We start from the raw sequence: 18801 nt of genomic DNA, 5'->3' as shown, positions 1-18801 counted from the left end.
CTTCATCACCCTAAACTGCTTATCCCTGAACCCTAAAACACCCTTTCTACATCTAAACTCTACCATCCCTGAATCCTTAAAACCCCTCACCATCCTAAAATCCACCCCACCTACCTAAAAGCTTTCCACAACCTCAACTCTCCCAATAACTGAACCTTAAAAACACTCACCAGCCCTAAACTCCATCCATCCATGAGCCCTAAAACCCCTCAACAATCTTACACTCCACCTGTCTCTAAACCTAAAAAAACGCGTATCCCTGCCCGAACGCCAGTTATTCCTGACCCCTAAAAATTCCTCATCGCCCTAACCATTACCCATCCCTGAACTGAAAAAAAATACAGTAGCCCGAAACTCCACCCAAGTTTAACGTTATTTTGGATTGTTCCTTAAAATTATCTTTCCTTTAAAATGCTTCCTTTAATTTCCTTTTTTTTAATTTGCTTAAAATTGTCTTTCATGGGCACTTTACCACTGCTGATCAGTACTAAAGTGCATCTCCTATGTGTCTAAAATGTAATGGTAGTTGGTTTCTCCTTGATTGGCATATTTGATTTACTGATAAGTCCCTAGAACAGTGCACTACATGTGCCCAGAGCCTGTAAATCAAAGGCTACTGGTGGGCCTGCAGCACTGTTTGTGGCACCCACATGAATAGGCCTTCAAGTTCAAACCTCTCTCAGGTCTGTCACTGCAGAGCCTGTGTGTGCAGTTTTAAACTGCCATGTCGATCTGACAAGTTCACCTACTTGCCAGGCCCAAACCTTCCCTTTTATTACAAGTAAGTGTTAGACTTGGCATCCTTGGTGTGGTTTCCCCTGTCTTTTTGCCTCTACTTCCTGCAGTTTTGATGCTGTGCTGGATTTCGTTTTTTGCTGACTTAGATGTTTTGGGCTCTTTGCCACTGCTGCTCAGTGTCAAAGTGCAAGTTCTCCATGTGTAAATTGTGTTTACAATTGGTTCTCCCTAATTGGCATATTTGATTTACTGGTAAGTCCCTAGTAAATTGTACTGAAGTGTGCCAGGGCCTGTAAAGCAAATGCTACTAGTGGGCCTGCAGCACTGATTTTGCCACCCACATGAGTAGCCCTGAAAAGGTATCTCAGACCTCCCTGACTGTCTGTGCGCAGTTTGTTAACTGCCATGTTGACTTGGCAAGTGCACCCACTTGCCAGGCCCTAACCTTCCCTTTTCTTACATGTAAGGCACCCCTATGGTAGGCACAAGGTACCCGTGGTCAGGGTGCAATGTATTTGAAAGGTAGGACATGTACTGGTGTGTGTGACATGTCCTGATAGTGAAACACTGCCAATTTTGCAGTTCACTATTAAAAGACCATCTTGCCCCATAGGAAAGAGCGGGAAATGCTTTGTAACATCTTACAAGTATAAATTACCATTGGGACAAGATAGAGAAATAAAGTTTAGGCTCTCTGTACTAGGGACTTAATACCTGTGTGTTTGAAAATGTCACTTTTATAAAGTAGGCATTTTCTTGTTTAACCATTCTGTGTGCCTCTGCCTGTTTGTGTATTGACTGACTGGTTTTGGAGTGACACGGGCTGGGGATATGCATTCACTGTAGACAGCCACTGGGGAGGGGTGTTTTGAGGTATGCCCAGCCCTTCCTGGCTGACTCAGAGCTGAGCTGAATAAACTTCAGCTGAATTTAGAGTAGTAGGAGGACATATCCTTGCACCTGAATAGGGCTTGTCTCCCTTGAACAATGCCTTATCCACCCCCTGTGGTCATACTGCACCAGTGATTACAGAACTGGTTTGAACTGGGCTCAGAGACTCTTGCAAAAAGAGAACAAAAACATTTTGGGGTATAAGTATCAGACCTAAAACCCCAGAACTTTAGATCACTTCTGGACACAAGAGGAACATTTGCCAATGAGAAGATCAGAAGAGCTGTAGGGGGAGTACTGCCCCTTTGCTGTGTGCTGTGTGAGGTTGGCCTGCAGCTGCTGTTTCTGCCAAGGAGAGGACAAAGACTGAAACTTGATGTGAACCTACTAGAAGAAAGATCTCCAATGGGCCTGTGTGTGCTGGCCTCCTGTTGTAGGAAACTCAGAGACATCAAAGTTTCCAGGTACTTTTGCTTCACCAACCGCTCCGTGTGAGCACTCGCAGAGGGCATGTGCACCTTTGCCTCTCTGACCCCCTGAGTATGTTGCCTCAGTAGAGCTCAAGCCATTTAGCTCTATCAGGACTCTGGGGGCCTTCCTGCATTCCAATGCCAACAGGCCTTGCTTGCCTACCCCAGCACTGCTCCCGGGAGCTCAGCCTGCTCCCTTATAGGTGGAAGCCATTTCCGAGGTTGCCCCAATCACTGCCTCTGGCCCGAGTCCTGGGCCGAATCCAAAGTCCAGTTCCTATAGGTATCGGCGGCACCACAGCCGGCTGCTAAGCGTTGCCTAACAACAGGATTAACCTAGCCAGGAGAAACCTCAGTCGACGCAGCCCCACCCTGCAAGATGCCATCTTGACCCTCAGAGTAGTGAGGGCGCTCTCTGTTCAGGAAGGAGCTGCCCCGCCTCCCGGCTCCGTGTCGCCAAATCACCACCTCAGAGGGAGTCCACCGCTCCCAGCTGGGGACCGAAGGAGCCTCTTGTCTAGGCACTTCTGGATTGAGGACATTCTGTCAGGAAAAAGAGCTGTTGTGCTGCCAACTGGAACTGCCACTTTGCTGCTTGCTGTGCTGTGTTGGCCTGCTCCTTCTTACCTCTGCATCCTGCTTTCTACAGTTCTTCATGGCATTGACTAGGCTTGCCTACTGTTGCTGAAGTCTCAGGGAACTCAAAGACTTCACCTGTATCTTCCTGCCAGCACCTGTGCTCCTCTGCTGTGAGTCCTGACCTGCCAAGTGGTACCAAATTGAAATCCTGGGCCTTTTGAGGTGATTCTGGTGATCAGAACCGGCCCATCCCTGCAAAATTGATGCATTGACACTGCCTACACGAAGCAGTGGACACAGCTCACCAAGTGCGCAACGCAATGACCTCGATTTTCAACACAGTCCGACTTTGCCACAGCGCCTCCGAAGAACTGCTACTGTATGAGTCTCGGACACCATGCCACTGATGCCATTGGTGTATCGTTGAAACTCCGATGCATCCCTGACAATGCGTGCCTTTCAACCGACACATCGCCTTCGGCCCAGTGGTTAGACTTTGACGCCAAAGAACCGTGTGCTCAACATCAACTCATCATCGATGCTGCATTGCTTTCAGGAACCGAGTACTCGCACCCGCAACCAATGTATTACCTCCTCTGCACAACTCATCTTCCGGAGTGGCAAAACTTCAACAACCTTATCCCGTCTTAATGAACCAACGCATTACCTGCATCGGCGATGCCTCATCTTGTCTGTGCTATGCATTGGCTTTGATTTTTGACGTATCCAAGGTACTGTAAGGGGGTCTGCATGATTCCTGTATCCGGCCCACGCTCCATCGCGGTTAGGCTGAACTTTTGAATTTGTCCCAGTCAAGTATAACCAGCTAGCACCAGTTGGTGCTATTGACTTCTAAGCACTGAATTTTGATGTAATTTTAAAAAATGTGTGTATGTTGGGTTATTGTCATTTTGGTCTTGTTTTACTGAGGTAAATAATGGCTAGTTGTTTAAACTATTGTGGAGTACTTTTGTGGTGTTTTCACTGTGTTACTGTGCATATGTACATAAATACTTTACACACTACCTCTTTAGTTTAGCCTGACTGCTCTGTGCCAAACTACCAGAGGGTGAGCACAGGTAAACCTTAAGCGTGTACTACACTCACCCTGACTAGAGTGTGAATCCCTACTTGGACTGGGTGCATACCTCTACCAACTAGAGACCCCATTCATAACAAACCAATTGAGATTGATTTGCAGTTTTCTAGATTTTAATCCATTGTTAAATCCAGTGCTCAGAACGGTTTGTTTATAAAGGTTTACACTTTGCTAGAGGGTTTATAGTTCAGATTAAGGGTGGGCAGTATAGTCTGCTCCGCCAGCGGACTTTGCAGAGTTTTTGCCACTTCGCACTTGTTTTGAGTGCAAAGTTCGTCAAAATAACTGCACCTACCACCGGAGGAGCAGAGTTTACCAGCAGGCCACTCACTCAACCTTACTGCTAAAAAGTTCTCATCCCAGCCGGCCGGAGCCATGCAGACGCAGGAGAGCCAGCAGAGAGCCGCCACTGAGCCTTCCGTTCCTGCAGCGAGCATGATCGAGCGGCTGCGAAGGGAATGTCAGATTGAATCTCACAGCAGGCAATACTGCACCGCTGCTCCCAACACTCCCCCGGTCCAGCCTCCATGCTGAGTTAACCCCGCGACTGAATGAAAGCCACTGAGTGCCCTGTCCAGGGTGTTTAATATGTAAGCAGGATGTCTTCTTCTGCTTTCCACCTCTTTAGCCCGGTAAGGGGATCACTGCCTGATGAGATACAATAAATCTATGGCACTGGCATTACATAAGTCGAAAAAAAGGCCTGAATGCCAGGTATTTAGGGAGGCGGGGCACCAGGAGAACCGACATGTAGTCTAAGTATCTGACTCATATCAAAGCATTTTCTTTGTAAAGCGGTGTAAAGTGCTCTCTCGAGCCTTATAACCAGACTCCGCAAGGCAGATAAAATTGGCAGAGACATATGCCAAGTATTATTATTCCATATTTTAGCTAAAGCTGCCGGAGTTTACCTGTCACAATGCCTTAAAGAGACGGGTAACTCGCCTTTTCTTCAACTCCCCATCCTCCTGATTCCTGACTGAGCAGTGAGCACATGCAGTTACCAAGCCTGTGCTAGGGATGGGATATTTTCCATTGCTGCACGTCTTCTGTGCAACATGCAGTGACGTAATGGCGTCGGTGCTGGGACTGCTTCCCCAGCAAGAGAACTGAACATGCTTACAGGCTAAAAAAAAACAAGTTTGAGTGTAAACTCACAGCCAAGAATGCTCGATGTTCACGCCGAAGCAGCAGCCATTTTAGGGGCAGGATTTATGGGCTGATAAAGTTTTCCCTTAAGCGGAGGTGGAAGGTGAGTGAGCAGCTTCGGCGCTCTATCAGCGCGAGTGCAAGGAAGCATGCCGGCCTTGATTAAGGATTGGCGAATGGAGAGGCCCTCATTCATCATAACTCTAGGGGTGGCTAAGCAATACTCTGCCCGCTCGCGGATCTCCGCGGCATTTGGCGGAGTTTTTCGGCACCTCCGCCCAGGCCTGGCTCAGATTGAAACTCAGGAATACTTTTGAAAGCACAAAAACTATTGGTTTGCTGAAAGTTTGTCGTGGGATGGCATGTATCGGGGAATATAAGAATTATTTACGGGCCAAATCTTTTGCACCATGAGGTATAAGGGATTTTGAATGCCTCCCTCAACCACATGTCCAGCACATTATATTTAAAGCAAGAGCTCGGCTGCAGGCGACTGTCACTCCATACTGAAAAAGCTTCATCGCGTGACGCATCTAGAATGGGCGCAAATATAAAGTGCACCGTTAACCAGGCAATGCTCTTTCAGGACTATATGTTGGAATGAGAAGTGATTCAGGTGATTCATTTTGATTGGCATGCAGTAGTAAGCAATGGAAAGAGGTAGCATCTTCTCCATAGCAACAGAGCATAGCCTAGAAACCTGTACTTGGAATATGGGAAATGGAATTGGATAAAAACGCAACAAGACCAGTACAAATAATAACACATTTTAAAAAATCAACTTATCTCTGCATTCACTGTTCTTGAAACCCTGCTATAACACATTCCGTGAGATGACAGTTCTGGATAGTTAAGCATCACAGCACGTCACACAGTTAAGTCACAGCTCATGTTAAATTACATGGTGAAATGGACCTTTGACAGAGAAATATTTCCCGCGAGGGACATGTAATGTAGCAACCCGCCTTGCAACCAGTGGGAGCAATGCCATGTCTTCATAGACTCATGACAGGTTTGTCAATAAATGACAGAAGGTGAACAGTCCAATGGTACTCAATTCTTCCAAATGACAGCAGAATAACAGGTGTTAAGGATCGTACCAGTAACATCCCGGAGTGATTCTGCCCAGCCTGACATTGAGAAAAGACTACAGCCCATGCAAGTATCACTGCATCGAAGCTTGAGCCTCATTTGTCTGTCATATCTTTTTTATGCTGATAAACCAATCGTTGTAAACTACTGGAAACTGTCCATAAAAAATGGAAACAAAGATCTAAGACCATAGCTCTGTAACTGGAGCTCGACACTCGTCAATGTAACTAGAGGCGGATGCATACTGTGGCAGAATGCTGACAGCTGACTTGTTCAGAGAAAACTCTATGAAACCCAAGAAGTCAATATAGCCATAAATAAACGTGCCGAAACTATTATAAGTGTCCGCGTTGGTAAATAAAAACAGTTCCAACATCATACTGAAGGCTAGCAAATCTTTAAGGCCTGGCAAACTAAATACATTCCCTCAAATTATGGGAGCCGGCAGACAAAAACACAATTTCTGTATCCGGTGTGCAGGGGATATCCCACAAAAGGAAACAAGAACAATGTTCGATTCATACTAGATGAAACTGTCTGCTACTCTTGTTTCGTGGGGAAGGACTAGCTATACTGCATAACAGTAGTACTAAAATTGTGGAAAACATGTTTTTCCCATTTCGCAGATCAACCCAAATTTTAGAGGAGGAACTGCAAAATCAGAATAGTGTCTGAGGAAAAAAATGTTTTGTTTAGCAACTAAACCAGACTTTGACAGACGAATTCTAAAAACTAGGCTTGCATCTGGAAACTCTCTAGGTGTGATCGATCAGACACTGCCTTAAAATGCTCTACCTTTTACAGGAGTATAAGTAATTCACAATAACTGATATTGCTGAGGTTCCATAATAACCACACCATCAATACAACATTACAACACAAACATATATCTATTTTACATAACACCTGCTCTGTTATGGTACCGGTAAGTAGTGCGCTATATAAATGCCTATACATACATACATACATACATACATACATACACGATGTTTGAAAGTGCTTGGGCGAAATACTTTGGTTGACAAGTACAACAAAAAAGAGTCGAGTTTTTGTTGAGAAAATATGCAAAACAACACAATCACCCATAGCCTTCTTTAAAGGAGTGAAATGTTCTAATTATAGAGATAGATAGGAGGAAAAATGGAACAAGAAAAAAGAAACACTGAGCAGGCCTCCTCAATGAGAAGCAACAGACAGCACCCACTGACATAACATGATAGCTGCAGTATGCTTGATGGGGCAGGGACAGATTATGTGGAGAATGCTGTGTGTGTGGGGGGGGGGGTCAGTTGAAAAGAAGTGGCAAACTGAATGTACAGAAACAAATTGTGGGCTGTCACAAGGTGGTGGACCGGAGTGCGCGAAGGATCAGGCATAGCCTATGAATGTTGAGAATGTGTGGGGATGAGCAGCTAGATGAAGGAGATAATGGACAGAAGAACAGGCCTGCAGCGACTCATCTCCAAACTTGGAGCCTACGTCACCTCAGTTCAACTGACTATCAACCATAAAAAACGAAGGTGATGTGCTTCTCCAAACACCGTACCACAAGTAAAAAACTAAGGGGCATATTACCAACAACTAGCGATAATTATCGCTATGTTGGCTTAGCGGCAATATTTTTATCGCCGAGCAGTGGCGATTTTTATCGCTTAGGAACCTTGCTATTATCAAGGTTTAACTCCTAAGTGATAAAAATCGGCTGAAATGCATGAATATCGCTGAAAAGTCAGCGATATTCATGCATTACCGAGCTGATGCTCTTAGCCATGTAATCCACCTACCATTGGATAACATATCTAAGAACTGCTCAGGGGCAGGTGTTAGCTTTTGGAGATATTCGCGCTTAGCACGAATATCTCCAAAAGTTGGTAATAGGAGATAGCAATGTTAGCGACTGTTTCCTTTTAAAGCCAAAAAAGCGGAGATAAACCCCCTTGATAATATGCCCCAAAATTTATCTGGAAAGTAGATGAGAAACCATTAATCACGGTGTCTTCGTATAAATACTTAGGCTTCCAACTGGATTGTCACCTCAACTACACACATTTGGACCAAGGCCGCTCGAAAGCAAAACAACTGCTCTTTGCATTTAAAAGTTTACATCAAAAGCTTTCAGGTTGCTCAACAGGGCACTTGCTCAAGGTAATCTCTGCTAAATTTCTACCCTCCATCGCCTACTTTTCAGAAATATTGAATACCAAAGATGCTGCAGCACTAAACACAGCACAATCCACCCTATTCAAACGCTTGTTCTCAATTCCCCGATATATCTTGCAAGGCCAAATCCGACTGGAATATGGATTAAAAAACCAGCAACCAGCCAGACAAGGAGCACTAGTTAAATATTACTGGAGGATGAGAGCTGCAGAAGATAACACTTTAGCACATCGATGTTGGGTGGAGATTGAAATGCAAAGTAGGCTAAAAAACCCTACTACATCAGTGTTAAAAAACTCGCTCCAGGCACTACAGTTAGAGGATGCTTGGTAGACCATCACAACGTTTTCTGGATTTAAAAAAGTTGTGAATAATATGATCAAAAGAACATCACTACTAACCGATAAAACTGCTATCGCAAAACAATCACGCTTGGGCAGTAATACAATCGTACCAGATTCTTAAACCTCAACAGCACCAGTCTGCAAATTTCTCATATTACAAAAAGCATTATTTGACATTGTTGAGGCTGGGGGTATACCTACGAAGGACCTAACCCTCAAATGGAAACACATATGGCCAACTAAAGCATGCTGGCTATGTGGACAGTGGGACGAGTCTTTGTTGCACCTCCTATGTATCTTCCTCGCACAGCTAGTAACCAGGAAATCTGTTTTGCGAGAGGCACTAAGAAACGCACAAATAAGGACATGCAGAGCGGCAGTTATAAAATGCCTCGGAGGCACGTCTATTCAATTATCCTATAGAGCCATAAACTTTTGGAAAATGGTGGGAAAAGAAGTGGACAAAAGTAGCAATTTAACATAAGCAGATTGAAAATAATTGTACACAGCTATTTATCTGCTCTGATCATATAATTATTTTATGTATTAGCAGCTAACTGTCCAGGACGCCTTCATTATGATACAAACTCTTGGAAAAAGGAAGCATAAAAATGTTTTAATTTCTTAATTTACCGCCTGTTGACACGATCTATCTTCAAACCCCATTTGTCTTATCAGCCTCCTACAACTCTTGTCTCTATTTAACTTCCAGCTTTAAAATGTTTATTGTTGGTTTTATTAAACATGGTGGTACGTCCCCCCTTTTATGATTTTAATGAAATCAAATAAAAGTATTTTTCCATTGATTGATTGATTGATTGACAGAGGAACAGAAATACTGAAAACACAAAACATGCATTCACTGACACAATAGAGCGCCTGCGGCAATAACAAAACAAGAAGCATTGGCAAAGCCACGAGTTATGGCCTTAAAACGGGGTGTGCCCACCGACTGGCTTTGCTAATACAAGATTTCAGTGGCGCTCCTGCACAATTGTATTTTTTTTAATTTTAAAATGGTGCCTGGACGTTTTGAAACAGTACATTAAAAATGGCAAAATGCTCACCGTTGCATTACCATTTTAAAATGGCTTCCATATATGTTCTGTTGTACTGGCGGCCACTTCGATTGCATTATGCAATTAAAGCATGACCTTGTAGTCTTTTAAACAATGTCTCTGAGATGGAGGGAAAGTGAGTATACCTGGATGTTTTCCATAAATACGAGAGGCAGTAGTCTTTTAAACAAAGTCTCTGAGAAGGACGGAAAGTGAGTATACCTGGATATTTTCAATAAATACGAGAGGCAGCTACAATATAGGTGTGATGTGGAGGTATTGTTAAGGACATGCAATAGTTGGTTCACATTGGCGCACTTTGGTCATGGAGTTGCTTTGCTTCACATTTCAGTAATCTGTGACTCATGCCCATTGGCCCCACGTTGGGCAGTGAGTGCTGACAATGATGTTTTGCATAGCCTAGATAACATCTTGTGTAGGATCATGGCGCTGCAACGGTTAAAAAGAGAAGAGCATGAACCAAGGTATACATTGATATCTTTGCTGCCTTCAATGCATTCACAGGTTAATGGGTCTTCTGTTTAATGGGCGCTAAGGTGATGCTCTATGTCTTGAACATGAATTGGTGAGGTCCCGATGTGATTGGTTGCCTCAATGAATGCTTAAAAAAGAAAGTTTGCTCCGCCCTATAGCGATTCTAATTTCAGGCTTGATTCTTTACCTTATTGTGATTGTTAACCAGGGGATTTACTAAAGACACCAAATCTCCATTCCCATCAGGCTGCATTGTTCACAAAATGCAAGATAGTGATAATCGATAAAACAATGCAATCTCAACATGTGGAGGGGGGTGTGAGAGAGATGGACTTCTGCAACGCCCTCTTTTCCAGTGCTCCGAGGTGTAGTATTAACAAACTTCAAACGGCTCAGAATGCAGCAGCAAGAATACTCTTGGGCATCTCTAAATTTGAGTCAGGCTCAAGTCCGATTCCACTGGCTACTAGTAGCCAAGAGGATTCAATTTAAAATTTTTAAAACCATACACTCCAGCCAGAGCCCGCAGATCTGCAGAACTGGGAAATCTAATTGTTCCTAGAGTCAACTGGTTAGATGGGGCGGTAAGAATTTCACGGCTACAACGGCCAGCCTATGGAACTCTCTGTCCACCATGTTGAAGAAAGAACCCAGGGGCATATTACCAAGGGCATTATCGCCGCATTAGCTGGACTTTTTCCCGCTAATGCGGCGATAATTTTATCGCCCTATCACCAAGCTGTCGCTAACACCAGTTAGCGACAGCTTGTAGGCGATAGCGGGCATTTAAGGGCCCACTTTGCATGTCAGCGATAATTATCGCTAATGACATGCAAAGTGGGCGTGCCAAGATGTTAGCGACTGAAAACAGTCGCTAACATCTCTAAATCCTAATAACAACTTTTGGAAATATTCGCGCTAAGCGCGAATATCTCCAAAAGCTAACGCCTGCTAAAAGCAGTTCTTAGCCATGTTATCCAATGGAAGGTGGATAACATGGCTAAGAGCATTGTCACGATAATGCATGAATATCGCTGATTTTTCAGTGATATTCATGCATTTCGCAGGATTTTTACCACTTTTGAGATAAACCTTGATAATATCAAGGTATCTCTGCGGTAAAAATCCTCGGTGCTCGGCGATATTTTTTTTCCCGCTAACCAAGCAATAGCGATAATTATCGCAATTGCTTGGTAATATGCCCCCCAGTCTCTCTAAAATTAGAAAGGGTCTTAAAACGTGGTTGTTTACAGTATAATTGTACTTCTCTGCCTGCACTGATCGGTATTTATCCAAGGCAGCACCTAGACACCCATGGGTATTTACTGCGCTCTATAAATTTCTCATCATCATCATTAGATATCATTAAATAGATTGTCTGCTTACCTGCCATCACGATCCCAGTCGTACACCTCCACCTTGATTGTCCTGAGGAGGAAACAGACACATGGTTAGAAAAAAACCTACATGAATGCCCTTGAATGAATTTGAAATTATCAGCTGATAATGAAGTCTGGAATATGGCTCTGCATGGCACACATGATTAGTAATCGGATTCCAAGCAATGGCTTCTCCCAGGTCCAAACAGGTGAACAGCCACCTGAGAAAGTAAGCATTCTGGGAAACGGCTGTTTCTATTAGCACAAGTGCATTATAACTTTTACACTATTTAATAACATCAAAATGGCCACAACCAGATTTCTACTCCTTCGGACATGCGGCTGACAAGTAACACTGTTTAGAAAATAGAACTAATACAGAATATAAATTTACACCAAGTAAACACCTGCCATGAAAAACAAAGCCCAGAAAAAGACTTCTAAAACAAATGCCTGAAAAGAAACAAGCATGGAGAACACACTAGAAACGGAAAAACAGTCTCTACAAAAGAGCAGCATATCAGTGCTTAGTTAGGAACAAATCACAAAGCATAGAAAGTCAGACCCCAACACAGGAAATAAAACTAGCCACAGGAAAAAAAAGGAAAATAGTCCTGTAGAGTCCTGAAGGGAATTATGGATCAAAAGGCAAACATTCAAGATTTCTGTGTAGATGGCCATCTACCATAGTGCCCTTCTGAAAATGCAGGGACCTAGAAAGGAAAAATACCATGAAGAGCAAAAGGTGATCCTAAATTTGCATAACCGCACCCAGAATGCTTTGTAAAATCAATGCAACTACTCTTATCAACTTCCACGTGGAAAGACTGCAAAGAGAAAAGTTAAAACCTGACACTAAAATGAATGAAAATCTAATTTGTGCACAAATTATAAAGCACAAGTCCTGTCGGGAGCACTGAACGCACTAACAGTTCTAAGAGATGCTCATATGTAATGAGATAACAAAATAGCTTTCCTGATGCATAGAGAAGATGATATATTTCAACATTTACTGAGGTAGGCAGAGTGCTTTATAATGTGCTTATCGATGCTGCTGAGGAAGTCTATTTTAAAAAAGAAGTGCGCTCACTTTTCTGTGAAGGAAACCCAATAGTCCGTGTAACAGAGTATGGAGCGGTACTTCTTTTTATCAGGATAGACATTTTCAGAGCATTGATAAAGATGTCCTACAGTTGGCAACAAAATTATTTCAACTTTCTAGAGCTGAATTTACAAGGTGTGTGCCCTCTGATCTGGGTTCATTGTTCATCCTAATGAATCCAAAATATCCATTAATAGTTAATAGATGGCAGATAGGAAATTGAAGGCTCCACGCCTTAATAACAGTGGATCCTGCAGTGTCCCCTGACATATGTCTGAGTTATTCGATTAGTACTGCAACGTTTAAAGCATAACCTCAAAATGCTAAGAAAGCTGAGACGCGTTTGTAACTGCGCCTTTCTGAACTGATATCAGCGCCCGTGATGGTCAGTGAGACATCATTAGCTCTTAACAGGATGGTCAGGTCCAATCTCCAACAACACTACAAAAAAAATCTAATTCAGTCCACCCCTTTCTCAACACAGGCTAATCTGGCAGATCAACCAAAATCTCCGTGAAAAGATATTACTGAAGACATTCGTTGGTGTGTCCTGCGCTACCATGGCAGTTCCAAAACCATTTCACCAACCTTTTATTTTTATGAATCCTTGTCCTCGTGCTTGCTACGTTACTGACTGCTTTGCATTCTGGGAAGGGATTTCTAAAATGTATGCCATCTCTGATGACTTGCACAGCCAGCAATGTTTTATACAAATAAAGGAAAAGGGGATTTTAGAGGTTTATTTTTTGTAGATTAAAAGAAGAACAAGGATCACATGCTAAACTGCTGTGTAGTGATTTATATTCTATGTAACTCAGGAAAACTGCAATTATTTTGTCGCCAACTGTAGCTTTAGAAATCCCGAAAAATAGCATTTGAAATGTTTGTGCCATGATGAAGCACCAGCCACTTAGCCACCAGGACACGACCCAATACCTCTTTTTACAACAAAAAGAGGTGCTGCCAGGCAGGCAGCAATATACCTAATAATAAACAGAGTTAAAAAAAAAAAGAGTTTAGAGAGATTTACTACTTTAAAAAAAGCACATAATCAAGCCAAGCACTGAATGATATGTATGTTATGGATCCACCTCGGAGCCTCTTTTGCAAAGAAGAGGTGCTCTTGCTCTCAGACTGAGGAGACCAGGAGCGATGCTTCTGTTATGGGGTCTCCAAAAGTGCTCATGGGGGCACCTCTTGTGAACAAAGGCCCCTCAGGAGCTAGACTGCATGAGGAAAATAGATATACTTCATTGCAAATGTTTAAAGCATGAGCAACACTGTTTTGCAGTATTTTAAGTAATTAATCATTAATGTGTCTAGATCCTTCATTAACAATTTTATCAATTTCCAATCAGAATTGTCTTCATAGCCTTTCCATAGCAGCTTTTAAGTGCTGCTTGCACTTGTCTTATGTTATACCCTGTTTTGGCTGGGATATGTAAACAAACTTCTATCTTAACCTGTTGAGCTTCCCGCCTTAATTAAAAAAGAGACTCCGCCTTTATAGCCAGCAAAATAGCCGACGCCTCCTTTGCCCCCTTATTCCTTATTGGTGAAATAAGGGCCTCACTATTGTAGGGAGAGCGCCTGCTATTTCTCAGCTCCCGCACTTACACCGCTGAGGACCTTGTGGCACATCTGCTGCTACTGCTGCTCTCTTCATCATCAGAAGACTGTGTCACTCTCGACCTATCACATTCAGAGCAAGAACACAATATCAGCCGAAAGAAAAAAACTGCACATGGGTGAATTGAGAAATAGAAGAGTATCATTGGTCGACGGCCGCCCTGTGGGATGTGGTAAACCTCTTCCTGAGATATTATTGGCACCGATGCACTGAAGATCTTGCTATTTTGACACTATACACCTTAGAATTCAAGAGGCACTCTAGCCTAGGTCAACTACAGCCCTTCACTAAATAAAGGGTTTATGTCAATAGCCTTCACATGCAGCATGTTGCTTATATTATATGGGCTACTTTTAAGGTGAGAGCAGAACACGTATTAGTACTTGACAATATAAGTCTCCATTTAGGATAGGGATGAGGGCATGGGTCTAACATGCTGTCTCAGGTCTGAAATTCATGAAGACAGGATAACGCAACACAATAGGCAGTGATCTCCAGGATAGTATAGGTGAGCTGCAGCAGGGATGCCTCAAAGGAAAATCCAACTCTGGTGATTGGCTTCTCAGTCTTAAACTGTCCTTCTCTTTTGTTATGATCTGGGGCTGAACGGGAGAGCCCATGTTTCCTAGTAGACATGTTCTGTGGTGCGGCATGAATGCTGGCTGATAACCATACTTAGTTCAGTAGAAACGTCTGGTGAATCTAGGTGACATGTAGGTGTGGAGACAATGAGTAGTTGTGGTGTGCACTCATGCTGTCCTTAATGCTCATGCTGCAGTCCCTAGAGAGAAAGTACTCTTGGCCTCAACCAGAAGGACCCTACAACCTACATATTCCAGTGTGTGTGCCACCGCGTTCCACAAAATTAGTAAATTAGAGACTCTGGAGGATACCTGCCTCTTTGACAACAGAAATGGTTTGCAGAACAGAAAGCTGTTAAAGGTTTTCTAAGATTGAATTTCTTAAGGCTCTGGAGAGTTTCCATTGATAGAAGAAAGGCATTAGTATGGAAAATATTCTAGGCTGTCAGGCCGCCATCAAAGCTGTCACTTAGGATGTAAGAAGTTCTTAGTTGTGTCTTTCTCAGCTCCCATTCATACCTGTCTGTCAGATGCACCAACCTGTCTGCAGATTTCTTGATTTTTTTCTCAGGCCACATGAGCAAAAATTCCTCAAAACACCAGGGGTCAAGAGAATGACATCAGGAAATCTTTCATCAAAAAGGATATCACAGTCTTGACCGCTTATTCCACCCCCTAGGTTCCAAGGACCACCTATTGGCCTCCTGAGAGGTTAAGACCAAGGAGATGAAACTACAGGAAGTAAACAAGTCTTTTCTGGCCCTGTTTACTTCCTATTGTATTCAGTGCCTTCATGGCCCTGAAACAAGGGCTAGTAATGCAAGAGCTAAAGGTTAAGTCAGGGCTGCTGGATGCCCTCATTGCCGTCCTTGTCATTCGCTTTACTGAGCAAGAGGTTGGAGACCGAGATACAGTAGAAGACGGGGCATCTTACAACCACTGGAGATAGCTCATAGCCTGAACTGTCCCACTGCAGCTCCTGTCACTGCTTGCAATCATGAGAGAAGATGGCTGACACCAGGACTATCTCTGGCTTCACAGGGCTGTCACCGGGAGACTCCTCCTGTGCTGGCTGCTGGGAAGGGCTGTGAGATCAGAGCCCTTGAACACCTGGAGATATAACAAGACAGATGTTGAAAGAAGCTGGTCCAATTATTCAGTAGTTCTCAACCTGAGATCCAAATGTGGATCTTACACTGTGCTGATCCGGTGCGAAGTAGAAGAACAAGAGCCACTAAAGAAAAAAGTATGAAAAGCATCGCAATAAAATTAAATGGGAAAAAAAGAATAAATCCGAAAAGGTTTCTCAGTTCTCACATACATATGAAAGAAAATAAAAAAAAGAAATCAAACCATTTGCAAATCATGGGCCCCTTCCTTTGGACGCTAAGTAGTTCCCCAGAAAATGATGCTCAGCAATTTTGGGGGTTCAGCAGATGGAGAGGCAGTGCAATAAAATGTGTGACGGGTCCACGAGATGTAACCAAAAGTTACTAGTAACATGATTATCCACATGATGCAGACCACTCCCCCACCACCACTTACAATCTTTCCTTGTAGGATCACACCCTAGAATGAAAGCTGGAGGTTAAGGGTGCATATAATCCTGGGACAACTCCCCACTTTTATCGTGCAAGATTTTTTTATTTTCTTTTTTTTTATATAACAATTCTTTATTGACTTATGAAACTAGCTGCAGCTTACACAAGGCAAACTTATATCACAGTTCGCTGCTATTTAGCTAACACTGCCAATGATAGTCAATCTTAACCAGGGACAATAGAAACAAGCGAACAAAAGGCAAGCGAACAGGTGTACTGGATGGGACTTTTGCACTACTATATGGTCAATGCGAGTCTAGATGGGCCTCTCAGGTGGCCGAACCTCTTGTCGCCAAAGAAGGACCTAGTGACCCTTACATCTGCAGAATTTGCCTGGTAGGGGTTCACATAAGATAGCATCAGTTCCCTCTAATTGTCCGTTCTATGTAGAGATAAAGAACTTCTCACAACACCCCCACTAGTAACAGGTGTGCATCACCTCCCTATGTGGAGAAGGTGGTACGGAGATGGAGTGAACCAGGCAGGAGCATTGTGAGCATGTGAAAGGGTCAGGAGGGGGAGTCCCATTGGACATGGGTATGTAAAGGGTAGTGGAGCATCACTCATCTATCCTGGGTCAAAAATCTGGCGATAACCCCAGTGTTGGGTACCTACTCTGTGCTTGTTGTTGGGTTGGTAAAGTGTTCCCAGGTGGCCTTAAAGAGACCAGATAAATGACCAGTTCACTTTACAGAACCCTAGAAAACTCAGACAGTTGTTCCAAAAGTGTTGGGTTGGACGGTGTCCTCCAGTGGTGTAGTATGCACATTTATAAGCAGTGCCCTCGCCAACCCTTTCTGAGAGTATTTACTAGGTGCAATACAGTCCTCCGTATCACGAAGGACAAAAAGCCGGATTGAGGGTGAAAATTGAAGATCCAATGCTAACCCTGGTACAAACCATACAGCAGACTAATATAAAGTTAGAGCAGTGCAGCTAGCTTCCTAAGATGTGTAGTAGGTCACAGTGTCTCATGCCACAGCACCAACAGGCATCAGAAGGGGAGAGCGCTTCCCCAAGGAGTCTCAGGTGGGTCCAGTACCAGTTATGGAAAGACTTACAATAGACAAACTTCAGCTAGGCCTCATGGAGAATCATATCATGAGTTCTCAGGAGTCCAGCCCAAGCCTCTGGAGTATGCTCTCAGTGCAAGTGGGGTTGCCAATACGCTCTAGAAATAGCTCGTGGGGATTTAAAGAACTAACTACTCCAAAGACGACCAGATTTTCTCACAAACCATTACAGAATAAATATATACATTTCAACAACGACTTAACCAAGTAAAACTTATATTTACACTAAAACGTAATTTTTAATAGTTGTTTTTAAACGTACAAATGTTAAATAGCAAATAATTTATAAATAGTATCCAACTTCTATCTTTTTACATAGATACCCTAAAAGAAAAATCCACACCTGAAAACGGCGATAAACCGCCTGAAAATATCAACTATTAAACATCATCAAAAAGATATGAAAGTAAGTATACATTCGGGTTTAGGGTTGGATAAGGGTTGAGGCTGGTGATGTGGTTTTTAGTGTTTGGTGTGGGAAAGGGAATCGGGTAGTAAGGGGGTTTTTAGGATTTAGAGGTGGGTAAAGTTATAGTTTGGTAAGGGTGTGTTTAGGGTTAAAGAGTGGGTAAGAGGCTGGTAAGGATGTTTTTAGGGTTTTTGTGTCGATTAGGGTATAGGATGGTAAGGTTATAAAAAATGGAGAGAGCGTTGGAGAGTGTTTCCCGAAAAAGGAAATATTTATTTTAATTATAATTTAAAAAGTGAGGGATGCAGGATATCCCTCTATTTTAGAAAATATTTTAATGTATAATAATGAAAAGGGGAGTTTGGGCGGTCCCCTCCAAGAAATAATATTTTTTACAAATATTCATATATCTTTGAGCCAAAAATAATTGGGTCAGCAAGCTCCACACCCAATAATTCTGAACCCAGAGAAACTAGAACCAGAGTCTAATGTGAGGCTGTGGGAACTGTGCGGCAGATGCTGCACCCGCCCCTTCAACTCACGTATGGCAGCATGCAGGAGCAAAAAGAAAGCTTTCTCTGCTTCCCCTACTGATATAAATAGCCATTTCCCATCCCTCTACTCTACTACCTTAACCGTCAAATGACCAAAAACAGTCCTTGTATTATTTACAATCTGCTCCGTGTAGGTGATAAAGCTTTGGAGATTTAAACTTTTTACACTCATGGACCCAGGTATTCTTCCCCATTCCAGAGACAAATTTGCAAGTGGGAGATAGCAGCCTGAATCATTCATTCCAGTCCCGCTATCTCCATGCAAAGTTAATGGGGATCTTATAATGGAATATAGCATGTTACAACGCATGTTATAACATCGCATACTATTAAAACGCGGTTGTTATAATGACCGCGTTGTAGTACCCGATGCATTTACATCGCAAGTGAATACAAT

The 18801-nt window shown here is 43.0% G+C and overlaps 1 protein-coding gene across 2 annotated transcripts in view; it reads right to left on the bottom strand.

Moving 5' to 3' along the window:
* Positions 1-18801, bottom strand: part of LOC147665960 (copine-5) — a 1339740-nt gene that overhangs the window by 200251 nt on the left and 1120688 nt on the right. The window contains exons 12-13 of one of the 2 annotated variants that reach the window (XM_086949376.1): positions 14174-14248; positions 11462-11503 (exon numbers count right to left, since the gene is read on the bottom strand). In XM_086949376.1, the coding sequence (XP_086805502.1) occupies positions 11462-11503; positions 14174-14248 (117 nt within the window). The remainder of the gene's footprint in view (positions 1-11461; positions 11504-14173; positions 14249-18801) is intronic. The other variant, XM_086949377.1, reaches the window with a different exon arrangement.

This window comes from Lissotriton vulgaris, unplaced genomic scaffold, assembly GCF_964263255.1.
Source record: "Lissotriton vulgaris unplaced genomic scaffold, aLisVul1.2 SCAFFOLD_285, whole genome shotgun sequence".
NCBI lineage: Eukaryota > Metazoa > Chordata > Amphibia > Caudata > Salamandridae > Lissotriton > Lissotriton vulgaris.
This window is presented reverse-complemented; position numbering and strand designations above follow the sequence as displayed.